Genomic DNA, 17,618 nt, shown 5'->3' on the forward strand with positions numbered 1-17,618 from the left:
CTGTGTTGGATCTACTCTTAGATGGATAAAATGAAATTGTAGAATTGTAGAACTGTGATTGTGTCAGATGGATCCTTTTTTCTGTTCTCATCTTCGTAGTGCTTGTGACAGTCATAGTTCTCCTGTCTGGTTTAAAGGTCCCATATTATGCTATTTTTCAGTCACGTCATATAGGTCTCAGAAGCCCAAAAACATAGTATTTAAGTTTGTTCGCCCCAAAACCATCCTTTGTTCGGAGTTTCAGCGGTCGAAAAATTCATTCTCACCAACCCTCCTCAGAACAGGCTGTTTCTGGGCCTGCTTCCAGGTATGCAAATGAACACATCTGTCCACTCCCCCTCCCCTCTCTGGGAGAGGACGCTCAGTGCTACATTGGTGTCAGAAGTGGGATGGCGCTCGCCCGACTGCAGATGGAGGAAGAACTGAGGGAGCTCCAACGAGCTGTCACCGAGGGACTGAGCCGCCTCTTGGGAGCAAACCCAAGAGGAAAAGAGCCGGCCAGCGGAGAGTTCGCTCCCGTAATCCCCGACAGCTCCACCACCCCAAGAACCCGCCGCCCCTTGACGAAACGGTGGCCCGCCACAGGCAGCAGCCGCGAGCAGGAGAGATGCTCTGCCAGCTGCCGGAGCATCTCCCCAGCCTCCGGCAGCCAGCCAGGGGGTTGTGGAGTGGCGGTTCCCTCACAGCGCCGCTCTTCTCTCGTTTCCCAGAGCTTGGCTTCTCGGTGCGGGCGCCGGGCAGTCTCGTGCGAAGTCACCAGGCTCATGGCACCGGTAGCAGCCGTCTGGAGAGCGGCGGCGACGTAGGCGGCTCGGTCTCTCGCTCCTCTTCTTCCCCGGGCCGCACTCAGCCATCCTGACATGCGACTTGAACGCGGAAGTCGTGGGCGGCCGGGACGTGAGCGCGCGTTCCGCTTTCTCGGCTTCTCGTAGTGCCTCGCTGAGTGTTTGCTTTCCGTACAGCAGCGGCGCCGGGCGGCTCCCCACTCTTGGCTGGTGGTGCCCGGTGGCTGGCTGCCAGCGGCTGGGGAGATGCTCCGGCAGCCGAGGCACTACGAGAAGCCGAGAGAGGCTCACGTCCCGGCCCCCCCACAACTTCCGCGTTCAAGCCGCACGTCAGGATGGCTGAGAGCGGGCCCGGAGAAGAAGAGGGGCGAGAGACCGAGCCGCCTACGTCGCCTCGTCGCCGCCGCTCTCCAGACGGCTGCTACCGGTGCCATGAGCCTGGTCACTTCACACGAGCCGGCCTGGCGCCCGCACTGAGAAGCCGAGCTCCGGGAAACGAGAGAAGAGTGGCGCTGTGAGGGAACCGCCACTCCAGAACCCCCTCCCTCACCCAGGACAATGCACGCTGGTAGGACAGTGCGGGGGGGGGGGGGGGGGGGGCAGTCAGGGGGAGGAGTTAAATCCGCTTATTTCGTCGTAAGCGGACCCAAATCAAAATCGGACGTTTGAGCAGGCATTTTCACAAAATGTGGTGTAGCAAGGCAGGGAGGAAACAGTTTTCAAATTCGAACCTCATAATGAGCTACTGCAACACACACTACTGTAAGAACACTTTCACAAAGTGAGGTTTGCATAATATGTCCCCTTTAAACTTCCGATGGATTAGTTCTGCTGGTTAAACAAAACTTGGTCATGCAAAGTTCCATCCTGTGGTTTAAACGACTCTTAGAACGACCTCAGCTTCAGCTTCAGAGTTATGACTCCACTCATCTCCTGAATGGAGAACTCACTTGTGTAACATTGTGAAATAAACAAATAAACAAAGAACCATCTACTTCATTTTTCTTCCCACTGCTGTTGACAGAAATCTAGAAAAGCAGATTATTCAGTAAATGTGGCGCTCATTGGAAGCCTGGATCCTAACCTCTAAGCCAACCCTGAATACATCTGATTTGTTTAAACCAGTCAAACACATGCAAAGTCGTGCCCTCGGGTGATTTCAGTGACATTTAGTGCAGAAACAGCCACAGAAAACATCCTCACCTTCAGCTGCACACCACTGACCATGGAGAGAACCGTCCTCTTTGTTTTTCTTTACGTTGCTGCTGAGGCAGGTATAGGAAAACACGTTTACGTCCCGAAGAGTCTGAAATGGCGTGAAGCTCAGGCCTACTGTCGAGAAAATCACACCGACCTTTCTCATTTGAACAGCCAGAGTGACATAGACAAGCTCCGAAAAGCTGCAGGTGGAAAGATTCATAAAGGATGGATCGGCCTCCAGCGAGATCCAGACAACCGTTCTGCTTGGACGTGGTCTGGAGGAGATCACATTACGTTCCAGAACTGGCACGATGGACAACCGAGAAACAGGAAGAACGAGGACGTTGGATCCATCGGTCGTGATGGGACATGGTTTGATAGTTTTTACACATCGTCTGTCCATTTCTACTGTGTCGATGTGGACGTGGAGGAGGAGAAGACGTCCTGGGAGGACGCTCTGAGTCGCTGCAGAGAGAACCAAACCGATCTAAGCAGTCTGCTCTCTGAGACCGACCGGCTTCTGGTCCAGACTGAGATCCAGAACAGGAACATCACTGAGCGGCTGTGGATCGGCCTGCGCTTCCTGGGCGACCGCTGGATGTGGGTGAACGGGGACCCTCTGGAATACGAGGCCTGGTCCCAACAAGGAGGTCAGGACCACCAGTGTCCGATCAGGAGACGCTGTGGAGCTTTAACCAGAGACGGACTGTGGGAGAACCGGGACTGTCAGGACAAACTCAGCTTCATCTGCGCCTGACAGGTTCTGTAGAGATGCCAGGATGTTTTTACTACAGAGGTCAGTCTAGATCAGGAGGGTCCAACATGAGGCCCGTGGTCCAAAAGTGGTCCTCCAGAGGGTCCAACATGAGGCCCGTGGTCCAAAAGTGGTCCTCCAGAGGGTCCAACATGAGGCCCGTGGTCCAAAAGCGGTCCTCCAGAGGGTCCAACATGAGGCCCGTGGTCCAAAAGTGGTCCTCCAGAGGGTCCAATCCGGCCCTCAAAGTGTAAAAACTACAGAGAAGACATTAACTGCAGATTGTAAATTAGTAAAACTATAAATTTAAAATCATTTCTAGACCATGACAAGTTGTTTGGATCATAAAGTAAAATACTAGATTGTTCTTTGTTCTTTTGTCATTTTGTGTCTTTTTTGTCTCACTTGTGTCGTTTGTCGACTTTTTTGTTGCTTTGTAACTTTTTGCCTAAGTTTTTGTCTTTTCTTCTTTTGTTTTGTATCGTTTGTCTCATTTTGTTTCTCATTTTTGCCATTGTTTGTCTTGTTTTTGTCCTTCTGAGTCTCATTTTTGTCATATTTTGTCTCGCTTTTTGTCTTTTTTGTCGTGTTGATCCTCCAGTAAATCCTCTGGTTCAGTTCCAGGTGACTAAATGTTGTGTTCCTTTGTAGACTCTCTGTGATCTGGAAGTTGTAATGTGGAAATGATTATTTACAGGTTATCATGCTGTGGTTTTACTGGTTTTACTGGAGCTCAGACTGGACTGGATGTGGAACCTGGACTAAGATGAGTTGGACTCTCCTGATCTAAACTGTTTTCTTGCTGTAATGTTTTATTCATTTCTTCTTTTCTTGGTTGTTTTCTCCTGACTAGATCCTTGTTTGTTTTGAATCTACTCTGGATAAAAGCTTCTGCTAAATGAAACTGTAGATCTGTAGTTTAAACCCTGAGACTTTATATTTAAATAATTTGACAGTAGCAGTCTCTGTGGGGTTGGACCAGTATGGTGCTCCTCACACCAAAAATGACAGATTATTGGTGGAAGTCTGTTTATGTAGCTGTTGTGGGGAATATTCATTTCAACCTATCTATCAAACAATCATGTTTTAAATCTTTAGTTATAATCCATTTAATCATGAATCATCATTTGATCACATCATGTAACCAGTCATATATTAATGTGCTTGCAACTTGTATTAACCCTATAATCAAATATATTAAAGTGCTTATGAATGCATGTTTGAGTTCTAGCTCATAACCTGGAAAAGTGTTGATCTAAGCAGGTTGTGCAGGTTTCAACGTCTAACTTAAAGGAAAGTGTGTTTAAGGTATAAATGCTTGATGCTCCACTTGACTAAAGGCTTGTGGTTACAACTGACCTTTCAAGAGCTGAGGGGAAAACTCTCCTCCTCGCTTCAAACTGACGAGCTGAAATAAGAATAACATCTCGGATGGCAGTTTAGCGAGGACAGGTGACAGTTTTAAAATAAAAGTGAAGAACATCCGTTAAAACTATGCAATACCTGGAAGAAAGAGGGGGGTCTGCGGTTACAGAGATGTGCAGGTTGTCACGTACTCACAGAGGACAGAGACAGGGCAAAAGGTTCAAACAACAGCTAGATGTTTAAACAAGAATAAAAGTTAAAGTATTAAACCATAAAACAATATTGGGGAATTAAGATTAGAATATAATGTTCATAAGAAAAATACTTAAAAGAAAATGTAATCAACAATGTCTTAAATTAACAGTAAATTGGGGACAGGCATAGAAATCTTATATTAACCTATGAGGATCCTAGATTAAAATAGGGATAAAATCAGATTAATCTGCCTTATACAAATAATTAATTTATTGATATTGTTGTACTATTATTAAATATAAATTTAATAAGCTGAATTAATAAAACTCAAAGCTGAGCATAAATTGAGCAAGAAGCTCAGACCTGTTGTCTGCAGAGAGCTGAGTTGTAGTCTGTGCAAAGCTCACAGGAAGTCACACCTCAGGCAGCCACATACACACACATGCAAAGTACTCTGATTACAGGGTGAAGACGGCTGTGGTTGGACGAAGACTGAAGACATCCGGCAGTGTGAACCAATCAGAAGACAACAGCTTCTTAGTTAAAAACTCATGTAATAGTTTAGAATTCACTCTTTGTTGTGAACAGCTGCATGCAGAGGAATATTGTCTTAGTTTAGTCTGATGTCAGTTAGAACAACAGAGAGTCTGCATGCATGTATTTCTGTACTATCCAATGTGTTTTTACTAAATATTCTTAAATGAATATTTTGACTCTGAGTCATCCTTGTCTCCGAGTGTTTTTCCTCATTAACAGTACCAAAGAATCCGCTCTGACACTGTGCTCTCTATGAAATCATACGTGTGTAATTATGTTCCTCAGATTATAGACGTTTGAAAAAGTTCTTGAGGTTTTTTGTCCAGTTTTTCTAACGATCAACCCTAATAGTCTAGCTAACTGATCAGTTAGCTAGACTGCAAGATTGTCTTAAGGACTTTAAAACCTGGATGACTTTTAACTTCCTACTGCTAAATTCAGACAAAACTGAAGTCATTGTATTTGGCCCCAAACATCTTAGAAACTCGCTTTCAAAGCAAATAGTTACTCTGGATGGCATCACATTGGCCTCCAGTACTACTGTGAGGAATCTTGGAGTTATTTTTGACCAGGACATGTCCTTTAACTCACACATAAAGCAAGTCTGTAGGACTTCCTTTTTTCACCTGCGTAATATTGTAAAAATCAGGAACATTCTGTCTCAGAGTGATGCAGAAAAACTAGTTCATGCTTTTGTTACTTCCAGGCTTGACTATTGCAATTCCTTATTATCGGGTTGTCCAAATAGCTCTCAAACATCTACAGTTGATCCAAAACGCTGCTGCGAGAGTACTGACAGGAGTTAGCAAAAGAGATCATATTTCCCCTGTACTTGCTTCTCTTCACTGGCTTCCTGTTAAATCCAGAATAGAATTTAAAATCCTTCTTCTGACATATAAAGCTCTTAATAACCAATCTCCATCATATCTTAAAGATCTGATAGTACCTTATTATCCTAGTAGAACTCTTGGCTCTCAAGCTGCAGGCTTACTTGTTGTTCCTAGAATTTGTAAAAGTAGAATGGGAGGCAGAGCCTTCAGTTATCAGCGCCTCTCCTGTGGAACCTGCTCCCAGTTTGGGTTCTGGAGGCAGACACCCTCTCTATTTTTAAGACCAGGCTTAAAACGTTCCTTTTTGACAAATCTTATAGTTGGGGCTGACTGGGTGACCCACAGGGGTTCGGCTTGTGTCTTCATTGCACAGCTGACTCCTTCTTGGACGTCCCTTCGTTCTGCCTCTAGTCATGCTGCTATAGGCCTATAGGCTGCTGGGGGACTTTTCTTGACGCACTGAGCCCTTCTCTATCTACCTTTACATTTAATATGTATACCGTTATTGCAGTACATTCACTCTGTTTCCCCCTGTGCTATTTCTCCGAGTGTCCCTGGTCCCAGAGCTGGATGCTTCAGATCTGTGGTTGATGTTCCACCAGCTGGTCCAGTCTCCATCATGTCCACTGTGGGATGCTGCTGCTGACCTTCCTCCAGCCCTCTGCTTCCAACTCCCTTTTTTCCACCAGTCAACTCTGCATCGCCTTCACTATACTGTTATGCTAACTTACATACTGTTTGAATTTTACTGCTAGCTATATATGGAGTATGTTTAATGTCAGAGCCGTACATCATCAGAGTAAACTATGAGTCAGTTTTCAATGTTAGCTTATACTTTGTCTGTGTCACATATCCTGTCATGCATGTATCCAAATGTGTGTTGTGTTTTCCTTGCTTTCCCACCCCTCCCTCTTCTCCCATCCCTCCCCTTTGCCCCCCTCTGCCCTTCAACCCCCCCGGCCAGCAGGCAGATGGGTCCCCCCTATATAGAGCCGGGTTCTGCTCGAGGTTTCTTCCCTGTTAAAAGGGTGTTTTCCTGCCACTGTCTCCTTTGGGCTTGCTCTGGGGGTCAGGCATTTGGGTTCTGTAAAGCGTCTTGAGACGATTTGACTGTAATTGACGCTATATAAATAAAATCGAATTGAATTGAAATATTGTGTACCAACAGATTCACAGAGACGACCAAGAACAATGTACAATATAACGCAGCTCTAACATTTCTTGGTGGCTGACGATAAAGTTCAGCCACTTGTAAACAAACCCCAACATATTTCCTGACTCACCACAACTTGTTGTTTTTGACACTAAGGATGCTTTTACTGCTCTCAGGCTCCACTTCGCTTCTTTTGTGGTGTGTGTGTGTGTGTGTGTGTGTGTGTGTAGTTGTTTCTGCTATACCGGTGGGGACTTTGACCTGACTATTTGCTATAAAGGTGGGGACTTGTCTTACGGTGGGGACCTAAAATGAGGTCCCCACGGGTGGCAACACCGTTTTCTTGGCCATATTGTTGTTAATAAAAAATGTAAAAGTGCAAAAACGTTTGTTTAGGGTTAGGCATTGATTTGGTGATGGTTAAGGTTAGGGTTAGGGTTAGGAGTTAGATATGAATGGGAGTCAATGGTAAGTCCCCACCGGTATAGAAAAACAAACATGTGTGTGTGTGTGTGTGTGTGTGTGTGTGTGTGTGTGTGTGTGTGTGTGTGTGTGTGTGTGTGTGTGTGTGTGTGTTTATGGAGAAAAATTAATTCAGGTTCATCCACATTCATCCTCAGTTTATCATTTCCACATTACAACTTCCAGATCACAGAGTGTCTACAAAGGAACACAACATTTAGTCACCTGGAACTGAAGTATATAGGATTTACTTGATGATCAAAATGACAAAAGTCGGACAAAAAAGACAAAAATCCCCCAACAGGTTGTTTTCTCCTGAATAGACCCTTGCTGTGTTGGATCTACTCTTGGATGGATAAAATGAAATTGTAGAATTGTAGAACTGTAATTGTGTCAGATGGATCCTTTTTTCTGTTCTCATCTTCGTAGTGCTTGTGACAGTCATAGTTCTCCTGTCTGGTTTAAACTTCTGATGGATTAGTTCTGCTGGTTAAACAAAACTTGGTCATGCAAAGTTCCATCCTGTGGTTTAAACGACTCTTAGAACGACCTCAGCTTCAGCTTCAGAGTTATGACTCCACTCATCTCCTGAATGGAGAACTCACTTGTGTAACATTGTGAAATAAACAAATAAACAAAGAACCATCTACTTCATTTTTCTTCCCACTGCTGTTGACAGAAATCTAGAAAAGCAGATTATTCAGTAAATGTGGCGCTCATTGGAAGCCTGGATCCTAACCTCTAAGCCAACCCTGAATACATCTGATTTGTTTAAACCAGTCAAACACATGCAAAGTCGTGCCCTCGGGTGATTTCAGTGACATTTAGTGCAGAAACAGCCACAGAAAACATCCTCACCTTCAGCTGCACACCACTGACCATGGAGAGAACCGTCCTCTTTGTTTTTCTTTACGTTGCTGCTGAGGCAGGTATAGGAAAACACGTTTACGTCCCGAAGAGTCTGAAATGGCGTGAAGCTCAGGCCTACTGTCGAGAAAATCACACCGACCTTTCTCATTTGAACAGCCAGAGTGACATAGACAAGCTCCGAAAAGCTGCAGGTGGAAAGATTCATAAAGGATGGATCGGCCTCCAGCGAGATCCAGACAACCGTTCTGCTTGGACGTGGTCTGGAGGAGATCACATTACGTTCCAGAACTGGCACGATGGACAACCGAGAAACAGGAAGAACGAGGACGTTGGATCCATCGGTCGTGATGGGACATGGTTTGATAGTTTTTACACATCGTCTGTCCATTTCTACTGTGTCGATGTGGACGTGGAGGAGGAGAAGACGTCCTGGGAGGACGCTCTGAGTCGCTGCAGAGAGAACCAAACCGATCTAAGCAGTCTGCTCTCTGAGACCGACCGGCTTCTGGTCCAGACTGAGATCCAGAACAGGAACATCACTGAGCGGCTGTGGATCGGCCTGCGCTTCCTGGGCGACCGCTGGATGTGGGTGAACGGGGACCCTCTGGAATACGAGGCCTGGTCCCAACAAGGAGGTCAGGACCACCAGTGTCCGATCAGGAGACGCTGTGGAGCTTTAACCAGAGACGGACTGTGGGAGAACCGGGACTGTCAGGACAAACTCAGCTTCATCTGCGCCTGACAGGTTCTGTAGAGATGCCAGGATGTTTTTACTACAGAGGTCAGTCTAGATCAGGAGGGTCCAACATGAGGCCCGTGGTCCAAAAGTGGTCCTCCAGAGGGTCCAACATGAGGCCCGTGGTCCAAAAGTGGTCCTCCAGAGGGTCCAATCCGGCCCTCAAAGTGTAAAAACTACAGAGAAGACATTAACTGCAGATTGTAAATTAGTAAAACTATAAATTTAAAATCATTTCTAGACCATGACAAGTTGTTTGGATCATAAAGTAAAATACTAGATTGTTCTTTGTTCTTTTGTCATTTTGTGTCTTTTTTGTCTCACTTGTGTCGTTTGTCGACTTTTTTGTTGCTTTGTAACTTTTTGCCTAAGTTTTTGTCTTTTCTTCTTTTGTTTTGTATCGTTTGTCTCATTTTGTTTCTCATTTTTGCCATTGTTTGTCTTGTTTTTGTCCTTCTGAGTCTCATTTTTTTAACATTTTGTCTTGTTTTTGTTTTTTGTCTTGTTTGTCGTGTTGATCCTCCAGTAAATCCTCTGGTTCAGTTCCAGGTGACTAAATGTTGTGTTCCTTTGTTGATACTCTGTGATCTGGAAGTTGTAATGTGGAAATGATTATTTACAGGTTATCATGCTGTGGTTTTACTGGTTTTACTGGAGCTCAGACTGGACTGGATGTGGAACCTGGACTAAGATGAGTTGGACTCTCCTGATCTAAACTGTTTTCTTGCTGTAATGTTTTATTCATTTCTTCTTTTCTTGGTTGTTTTCTCCTGACTAGATCCTTGTTTGTTTTGAATCTACTCTGGATAAAAGCTTCTGCTAAATGAAACTGTAGATCTGTAGTTTAAACCCTGAGACTTTATGTTTAAATAATTTGACAGTAGCAGTCTCTGTGGGGTTGGACCAGTCTGGTGCTCCTCACACCAAAAATGACAGATTATTGGTGGAAGTCTGTTCATGTAGCTGTGCTCTCTATGAAATCATACATGTGTGTAATTATGTTCCTCAGATTATAGACGTTTGAAAAAGTTCTTGCGGTTTTTTTGTCCAGTTTTTCTAATGATCAACCCTAATAGTGATAAAATGGTTGCTAGATGTGATAAGAACCCTCAGCGACGTGTTAAAACTGCATCTGTTGCTTCATTAACAGCCTAAAACTCAAAGCACTCAAATGAATCTGGGGAGGAAGCAGGAAATCTGAACCAACACAAACAGAAATAACGTCGCTCCGGCGGCGTTCTCCAGCCTCCGCAGTCAGAAACCTGTGGAGGCGTTTCATCTCCTCAGACTCCTCCAGAGGTTTACTTCTGGTCTCTGTTGGTGTTAGCCTGCAGAGGAGCTCCAGACATGGAGGCTCTGAACCTCGTAGGTGTGATCCATCCCACAGGAGAACAACCTTCTGTTCATTATCCAGCTCTTCTCATCTTCCTCCTCACTCTCCCACCATCCGAGCTCGAGTTTGTTTCTTTGCATTATTCCATTTTCCATTCATTCAGGTGGAACACAGCATCCCCACAGTGAAGCACGCATCATCATAGCAGCATTAGACTGGGCCAAAAACAACTATTAATCCTGGAGGGCTGTTGAAGGAAAGCTTTTTCCCTGGAGATTGTCCATAGCCTAGCCACGCTACACCCATGTTTCTGACGGCACAAGGGTCTAGGGAAGCTTGGCAGGGAGGGAGGCGGGCTAAAAGGTTGTCTATCAAATCACTCTGCAGCAATTGGGTAGGTATACAACCAATCAGCGCAACGAATAGGCTGACGTAGTTCCTAGAGCGCTGGCGGATTGTGGCTAAGTCCCATTAGCTTCCCAACCAGCGGAGCCAACTGGTATATTAAGGATTTGCCATATCCCGTCGGCATAAGTCCAAATACGTCTTTCTTCTCAATGAAACACTTCAGTGCCGTCCTTTGTTTATCTTTCAAGTTGAATTTTAGCTTCAAATCTTTAAGGGCTGTGGCCAAAGCCGAGTCGAAAGATAACTGTTTATTGTGCGCCGGTTGTTTCTGTCAGAATCGTCGCGCCTCTGTCGTCACTTAGTTACGCCCGCCTTCTGACTCTACACTTCATGGTGATTGGTCCGGCCAGTTTTAGGAGAATCCAACCTCGAGCCTTATGGAGGGTAACTAGACCCACCCTGGCAGAGAATTAAATTCATTGCCGTGGGTTATCTAGCGCGGCTAGGCTAGATTGTCCAACCAATGAGAATGAACCTACCGACCCACTAATCGACCAATCCGCTGTGACCTTAGCTCCACATCACTGAGCTGCATTCTGTTTTGAAACAAACCTGCTTTCTGTTCCAATTTAAAAATAGCCACAACGTCTGCAACAAGTGTCGAACACAGAACCTAATTTTGGACGTTTATTCTCAGATTAAAGTTGCATTTTCTTTCGCTGTTTGATGAGGTTTCTAAAAGCTTCATGCTTCATATTAAGTTCCATCGTTACACAACACTGGAAGCTTTTCCATTCCCAGTATCGCCCCAGTTTAAAGGGAGCTACAGGAGGAAAGCACAATAATAGAAGGCAAAGATATGTTCATTAGAAACACGCTTGTCATAAAAATACAGGAGGTTCTCAGTTTACGATGTCCTCGACTTACATCGTTACCTCAGAACTGGTTCAGTGGAACGAGTTGGTGAGCAGAGCGGATGAATAACGTCGTCATACGGCGCTACAACACGGCTTGGTTTCCATTTGCTGCCACATTGGATTATTCTACATTCACTAACTTCATTATAGCTCCCACAGTAAGTCAGACTTACAGTTTTTGTTTTCACCGATGATGCACAGAACGGTCTTCTTTACATTTTCACCGGCGTTCCGACTTTTGGTGAAAATCGACTTCCGTCACACCGTAGGAACGGTAAGTGGAGGACCGTATATAACCTGGAGATAATCCCTGTTCCTCTAAGCATAGGCACAGACCAAAAACTTTGCCTGGGGACCAGACAGCCTTTATATTGTGTATTACAAATACACACAAAGTCAGTCTGGAACTGCTCCATTGAACCAAATCTAGCCCAGAGGCAGGACTACCGATCACAGCTTGAATTGGAGAGAGCCAATCAGCGTAACGCATGTGTGACGCAATCACTAAGCGACCTAACAGTTGCCTTTCCGCCATGATGTTTTGTAGTTTTAACGGCTTCCTTCGCCGTACAGGGGTCCTGAGGAAAATCTAAGCTCTCCCTTTCAACAGTGGAGGGCAGCATTACGCATTCTATCGTACAGCCTGCCGGAATTAAAAATACATCCTTTTTAAAAAGAAAAGCTTTAAGAGCTGCTTCTTGTTGAGGTTTTAAGGACAAATTCAGCCTGTGCAAAACAGAGGAAAGCGCACGAGAGAAACCTCGCTCTGTTGCGGTCGCATCGTTAACTCCCGCCTCTGGTGCTCTGATTGGTTCGGTCTGATCCGCTCGGAGCTTGAAAACCTGTCAAAATGTGTCAATGGAGGAGGGCTAGACCGTATTCCCGTATATCCCTTATAACGGGAATACAGTCTAGCTAAGCTAGGCTAACCAAAAACACCCAGTTAAGTTCTAAAAAGTAACTCGGTCAGTTTTTGACCACTAGGAGCACAATGGAGCACATTTTAGAACAACTGGCCCCCGTTTAGTTTGAAAGTTTCAGAGTGTGCAGCAGAACTGACATCCTGCTGGTATTTTTATGCTTTATCACAAATGTAGCAGGAAATATTGTGTACCAACAGATTCACAGAGACGACCAAGAACAATGTAAAATATAACGCAGCTCTAACATTTCTTGGTGGCTGACTATAAAGTTCAGCCACTTGTAAACAAACCCCAACATATTTCCTGACTCACCACAACTTGTTGTTTTTGACACTAAGGATGCTTTTACTGCTCTCAGGCTCCACTTTGCTTCTTTTGTGGGGGAAATGATGAGTTTGCGCTTCCTCTGCACTTTGTCCCTGCTCTCATGTTTTTCATATTTCTGCCACCATATCTGCTGTGATGTGATGGAGGAGCTCCTAAACAAGGAACTTCAACGAGGTAAATGTAGTTCCGTCCCTCGGTACGCTGCTGGGAGACGTCCTGCTTTTGCTCTGCAGCAGCCTCCTTTCATTTCACTGGGGATGGATTTTAAAATATGGAAACCCAAAGAGCCCAATGCACAGATCAGTTATTTACATCGGTGCAGACAGATTGTTTAGCATTCAGCAAAAACAACAGGAGAAGCATTAGTTCTGGGAAAACATAAAATCCCACAAGAACACATGTTTGTGCAGCCTATCAAGCAGAAACAGATTTTAACTCAAACACGTTTCCTGCAAATTAATCCTGGAAGTGAAAGAACAGGAATACGATGCTGAGGAGTCAGAGAAGAGCTTTATTTTGCTCCGTGCTAATAATGACTAATTACCAGCTAAATTACTTGTCACAGTTTTTTACCTTCTGAACTCCAAACAGTTGTAGAGCGTCTTGGCTGCTGTCTCATTTTTATTTACTGTGAGTAAAAAGATGCAGATTTTATTGTATTTTCAGTGAACATAGTGGGGAGGCTTACATTTCAAAGCATTCCCACTATGGTCCTCGCTTTACGGCGTCCTCGACCTACAGCGTTTCATCGTTACGTAGAACTGGTTACATGGAACTAGTTGATGAGCAGAGCGGATGAATACGTCGTCACACGGTGCTATCAGACGGCTTTGTTTCCATTCTCTGGTTGTACTCCACCTTGGATTGTGCTACATTCACTAACTTTTTACCTTCATTATGGCTCCCAGCGTAAGTCAGACTCTTCTGATGCTGGAAGGAAAGGAAAACGTCTCCATCCAACTAGTTAAACTCGTGTTTGCAGAATGAGTCATGAGTCGTAGAAAACTTGACTTCTTTACTGTGGCTCTTGGCCCTCATTACAACCAGAGTGAAAACTGCAACAAAAACAGAATAAAACAACAATAATACGTGTAAATAAATCCTTTTGACTGAACCAGTAAAGTCCTAAGATGAAGTTAATTACTTAGAACATCGCCTCATTTACAAAGTAGAGAGACGTGCATCCAGGAAAAACTAAACATCAAAATAGCAGACAGGAAGTGACAACTGTCAACAGATAACTTCAAAATAAAGGCTTTTTCAAAATAAAACCACATTGATAATTCTGCCTTTAGTGTAACACACCATGGAAGTGAAATTAGATTAAAACGCTCTGAACAGAAACACTGATGAACATCAGCTTTATTAGATCAAGTTGTAGAAACAGGTCAACATGTTCTGTTATCTTCTAGTGAAGTGATTCATACATGCATGAAAGTTGTTGGTATTCATGACTTTATGAAGAACTGATGGATATCGTGATGCACAGAATGGATTTGTTCACATTTTCACCAGAAAACCGACTTCCAGCAGGAACAGAACTCTGACGTCAGATGAGGACCTCCTGCAGTGGACAAGCTGCTGTTTTACTGTAAAACGTGTGTTTTGTTTGCCCACCATCAAACCCAAACACCTCCTACTGAGTCCCTATTAATCCTCTGAAGGTCGAGTCATTTCTATCAGTCACATTTTTACTCTGTCAGCTGGTTTTTCACTGCAGTATGAAGTCCTACCCTCTATGGAAACAGAACAACCTGGAAGCAGAGAGAGCTCAGGATGCAGTTAGAATCCATAAATCAGAACACAAACAAACATTTTCCTGTCAGAATCGGATGCCAAAAATCCACTGATTCTTTCTGTTTTTACACTTTCTGACTTTGATGAATGGTTTCATTTGGAGGATTGTTGTTTTTTAAGCTAACATGCTGCTGGGCTGTTAATGGAGCCGTTAGCCCCGGACCAGTGGTCAGACGGGGGTTAATGTCTCCTCTACAGCTCCACTTTTTCTCATACACTGTTGATCCAGCTCGCAAAAGGAACTCACTCAAAAGTAATATGTCATTTTTTCTATAAATCAACTTCTGCTGTTCTCTTTGGAGTCCTGCTGAGAAGCCAGAATGAACCCGTGGTTTTCAGCAAAGTGAACAAACTCGACTGAGAAAGAAAGAGGTTCAGAGCAACAGATGAAACGAGACAGAGAGGATGAAAACGAGGCTGAGAGAGCGACGGGGTTGTAGAGGAAGAAGGCGAGAGGCAACAACAAAGTGACAGATGAAAAAAGAAAAGAGGCGAATGTGAAGGCAGCCATGTGAGTGACAGGAAATTGTGCAGAAAGAGACGTGATGGTGAGCTGAGGCAGGAAATGAGAAACGGCTGCCGGCAGAAATAAACAAAGATGATAACAATTAATTAGGGTCTTTCCTGCAGGAAGTGCTATCATGTCAGCAAGCAAACAGAGCCAGCGGGACCCGGCTGATACAAACCGTTCACTGCAGCAGCTCCGAGGCCAATCACAGCCGCAACTCTGTTAGCCGACTTCAATCCCATCTCATTTTACATCGCAGCCATTTAGCTGACACACATTCACAGCGACGCACAGCGACGCACAGCGGAGCAGGAGGCTTTAAAGTCCTGCTTCATCAGCCACAGAGAAACCACATGCTAACCTGATGCTCCTGAGGATGAGTGAGGTGGAGTTTGTGGAAGATGGAGAGACTGAAGGGGAGGAAGGATGATAGGGCTTGATGCTGTGAGCAGAGATCACTGCAGGAAATGTCAGAGAGTTTTAAAACAGCTGCTGGGAAGATGAGGGAGTTTTACCAAGTTAAAGATCATTTTTTATTGTGTTGGTGGATCAGAACCTCCACGTCTGAGGCAGTGGTTCTCTAAACCGGTGATTGTTCCCTCTGGTTGGGGGTGTTGATTCCCTAAGAGAAGAAGTTCAAGAATCTCAGGATGTTGTTCAGGAGTGGTGATAAAATGCAGTCAGAGATGACAGGAGGATTGGTGCAGCAGCAGATAAGATTTAAACAATCAATTAATCACTTTAATAATTAGTTAAACCCCGTAAAACCCACTGCAAAATGAAGCAGTTTATATCTATATCTATATATATATAGCAAAAAAAAGAAAAATGTATTAAAATTAATTTTATATACATTCCACCATCTCATCTGTGAACATTTGCTGATTTCTTTCCACTTTTATGACTTTGAATTGAACATCTTTGAGTCGTGGATAAAACGAGATATTTGCAGACATCACCTTTCAACATTTTTTTTTTTTTTTTACCATTTTCTGACATTTTATAGAACAAATAAACAGTCAGTTATTCTAGAAAAGTATGGAGCAATAGGAGTGCCAAATCAAAATATAAATAAATAAATAAATGTGGAAATATAAAGAGAAATAAATAATTAAATAAATAAATAAATGTGGAAATATAAAGAGAAATAAATAAATAAATAAATGTGGAAATATAAAGAGAAATAAATAAATAAATAAATAAAAAGGAAAATTTTGTCTTTGCTTTTACCTTTTCTGTTTTTTCCTTTTATTTGTTTATTTATTTATTTCTCTTTATATTTCCACATTTATTTATTTAATTATTTATGTCTCTTTATATTTCCACATTTATTTATTTATTTAATTATTTATTTAATTATTTCCCTTTATATTTCCTCAGTCCACCAAGAAAAGGAAAAATGCAAATCAGTTTGCTCTGGGCGGGGATTCTGAACACAGGAGTCCTGCCTGACACCAGCTCCCAGCACGGCTGAAGTGAAGCCATGTCACCGTTGAGCTTCTGCTTATTCTGCCACTGATAAGAAAATAAACATTAATTTACCGAATTAGCAGCGTCCTTTCAGTGTCTGATGGCAGAATCAGCCGAAGTTCCACGGTGACACGGCTTCACTTCAGCCGTGATCGGAGCTGGCGTCAGGACAGAAACCTGTGTGCGGGAACGACTCCCCCCCTGAAAAGGAAGCCCCGCCCAGAGCAAACTGATTTGCATTTTTCTATTTCATGGTGTCAGGCATTATGAAATAACCACCAAGAAATAAAATGCAAATCAGTTTGCTTTCACTTGGTGGACTGAGCTGTCAATCAAATGGCTCTAGGCGGGGCTTCCTCGTCGTTCCTGATCACAGGCCGCTCAGAGGGGCGTGTCGTGTCTACTCTTCATATGCCTGTGATCAGGAACGACGAGGAAGCCCCGCCTAGAGCCATTTGATTGACAGCTCAGTCCACCAAGTGAAAGCAAACTGATTTGCATTTTATTTCTTGGTGGTTATTTCATAATGCCTGACACCATGAAATAGAAAAATGCAAATCAGTTTGCTCTGGGCGGGGCTTCCTTTTCAGGGTGGGGAGTCGTACCCGCACACAGGCTTCTTTCCTGACGCCAGCTCCGATCACGGCTGAAGTGAAGCCGTGTCACCGTGGAACTTCGGCTGATTCTGCCATCAGACACTGAAAGGACGCTGCTAATTCGGTAAATTAATGTTTATTTTCTTATCAGTGGCAGAATAAGCCGAAGCTCAACGGTGACATGGCTTCACTTCAGCCGTGCTGGGAGCTGGTGTCAGGCAGGACTCCTGTGTTCAGAATCCCCGCCCAGAGCAAACTGATTTGCATTTTTCCTTTTCTTGGTGGACTGAGGAAATATAAAGGGAAATAAATAAATAAATAATTAAATAAATAAATAAATGTGGAAATATAAAGAGAAATAAATAATTAAATAAATAAATGTGGAAATATAAAGAGAAATAAATAAATAAATAAATAAATGTGGAAATATAAAGAGAAATAAATAAATAAATAAAAGGAAAAAACAGAAAAGGTAAAAGCAAAGACAAAATTTTCCTTTTTATTTATTTATT

At 43.6% G+C, this 17,618-nt stretch overlaps 2 protein-coding genes across 3 annotated transcripts in view; one reads left to right on the forward strand and one right to left on the reverse strand.

Moving 5' to 3' along the window:
- The window catches only part of LOC110965025 (glutamate receptor ionotropic, kainate 5-like), a 310,421-nt gene that overhangs the window by 128,589 nt on the left and 164,214 nt on the right, over nucleotides 1-17,618 (reverse strand). The window lies entirely within an intron of this gene.
- LOC127536280 (macrophage mannose receptor 1-like) lies at nucleotides 7,864-8,916 on the forward strand. The gene has a single exon (XM_051956211.1). It carries the CDS (start codon nucleotides 8,162-8,164, stop codon nucleotides 8,891-8,893), a length of 732 nt encoding a protein of 243 aa, XP_051812171.1. The 5' UTR covers nucleotides 7,864-8,161; the 3' UTR covers nucleotides 8,894-8,916.

This window comes from Acanthochromis polyacanthus, chromosome 11 (assembly GCF_021347895.1).
Source record: "Acanthochromis polyacanthus isolate Apoly-LR-REF ecotype Palm Island chromosome 11, KAUST_Apoly_ChrSc, whole genome shotgun sequence".
Lineage (NCBI taxonomy): Eukaryota > Metazoa > Chordata > Actinopteri > Pomacentridae > Acanthochromis > Acanthochromis polyacanthus.

Coding starts and splice junctions, on each gene's coding strand:
- LOC127536280 (XM_051956211.1), top strand. CDS start 8,162: ATGGAGAGAACCGTCCTCTTTGTTTTTCTTTACGTTGCTGCTGAGGCA.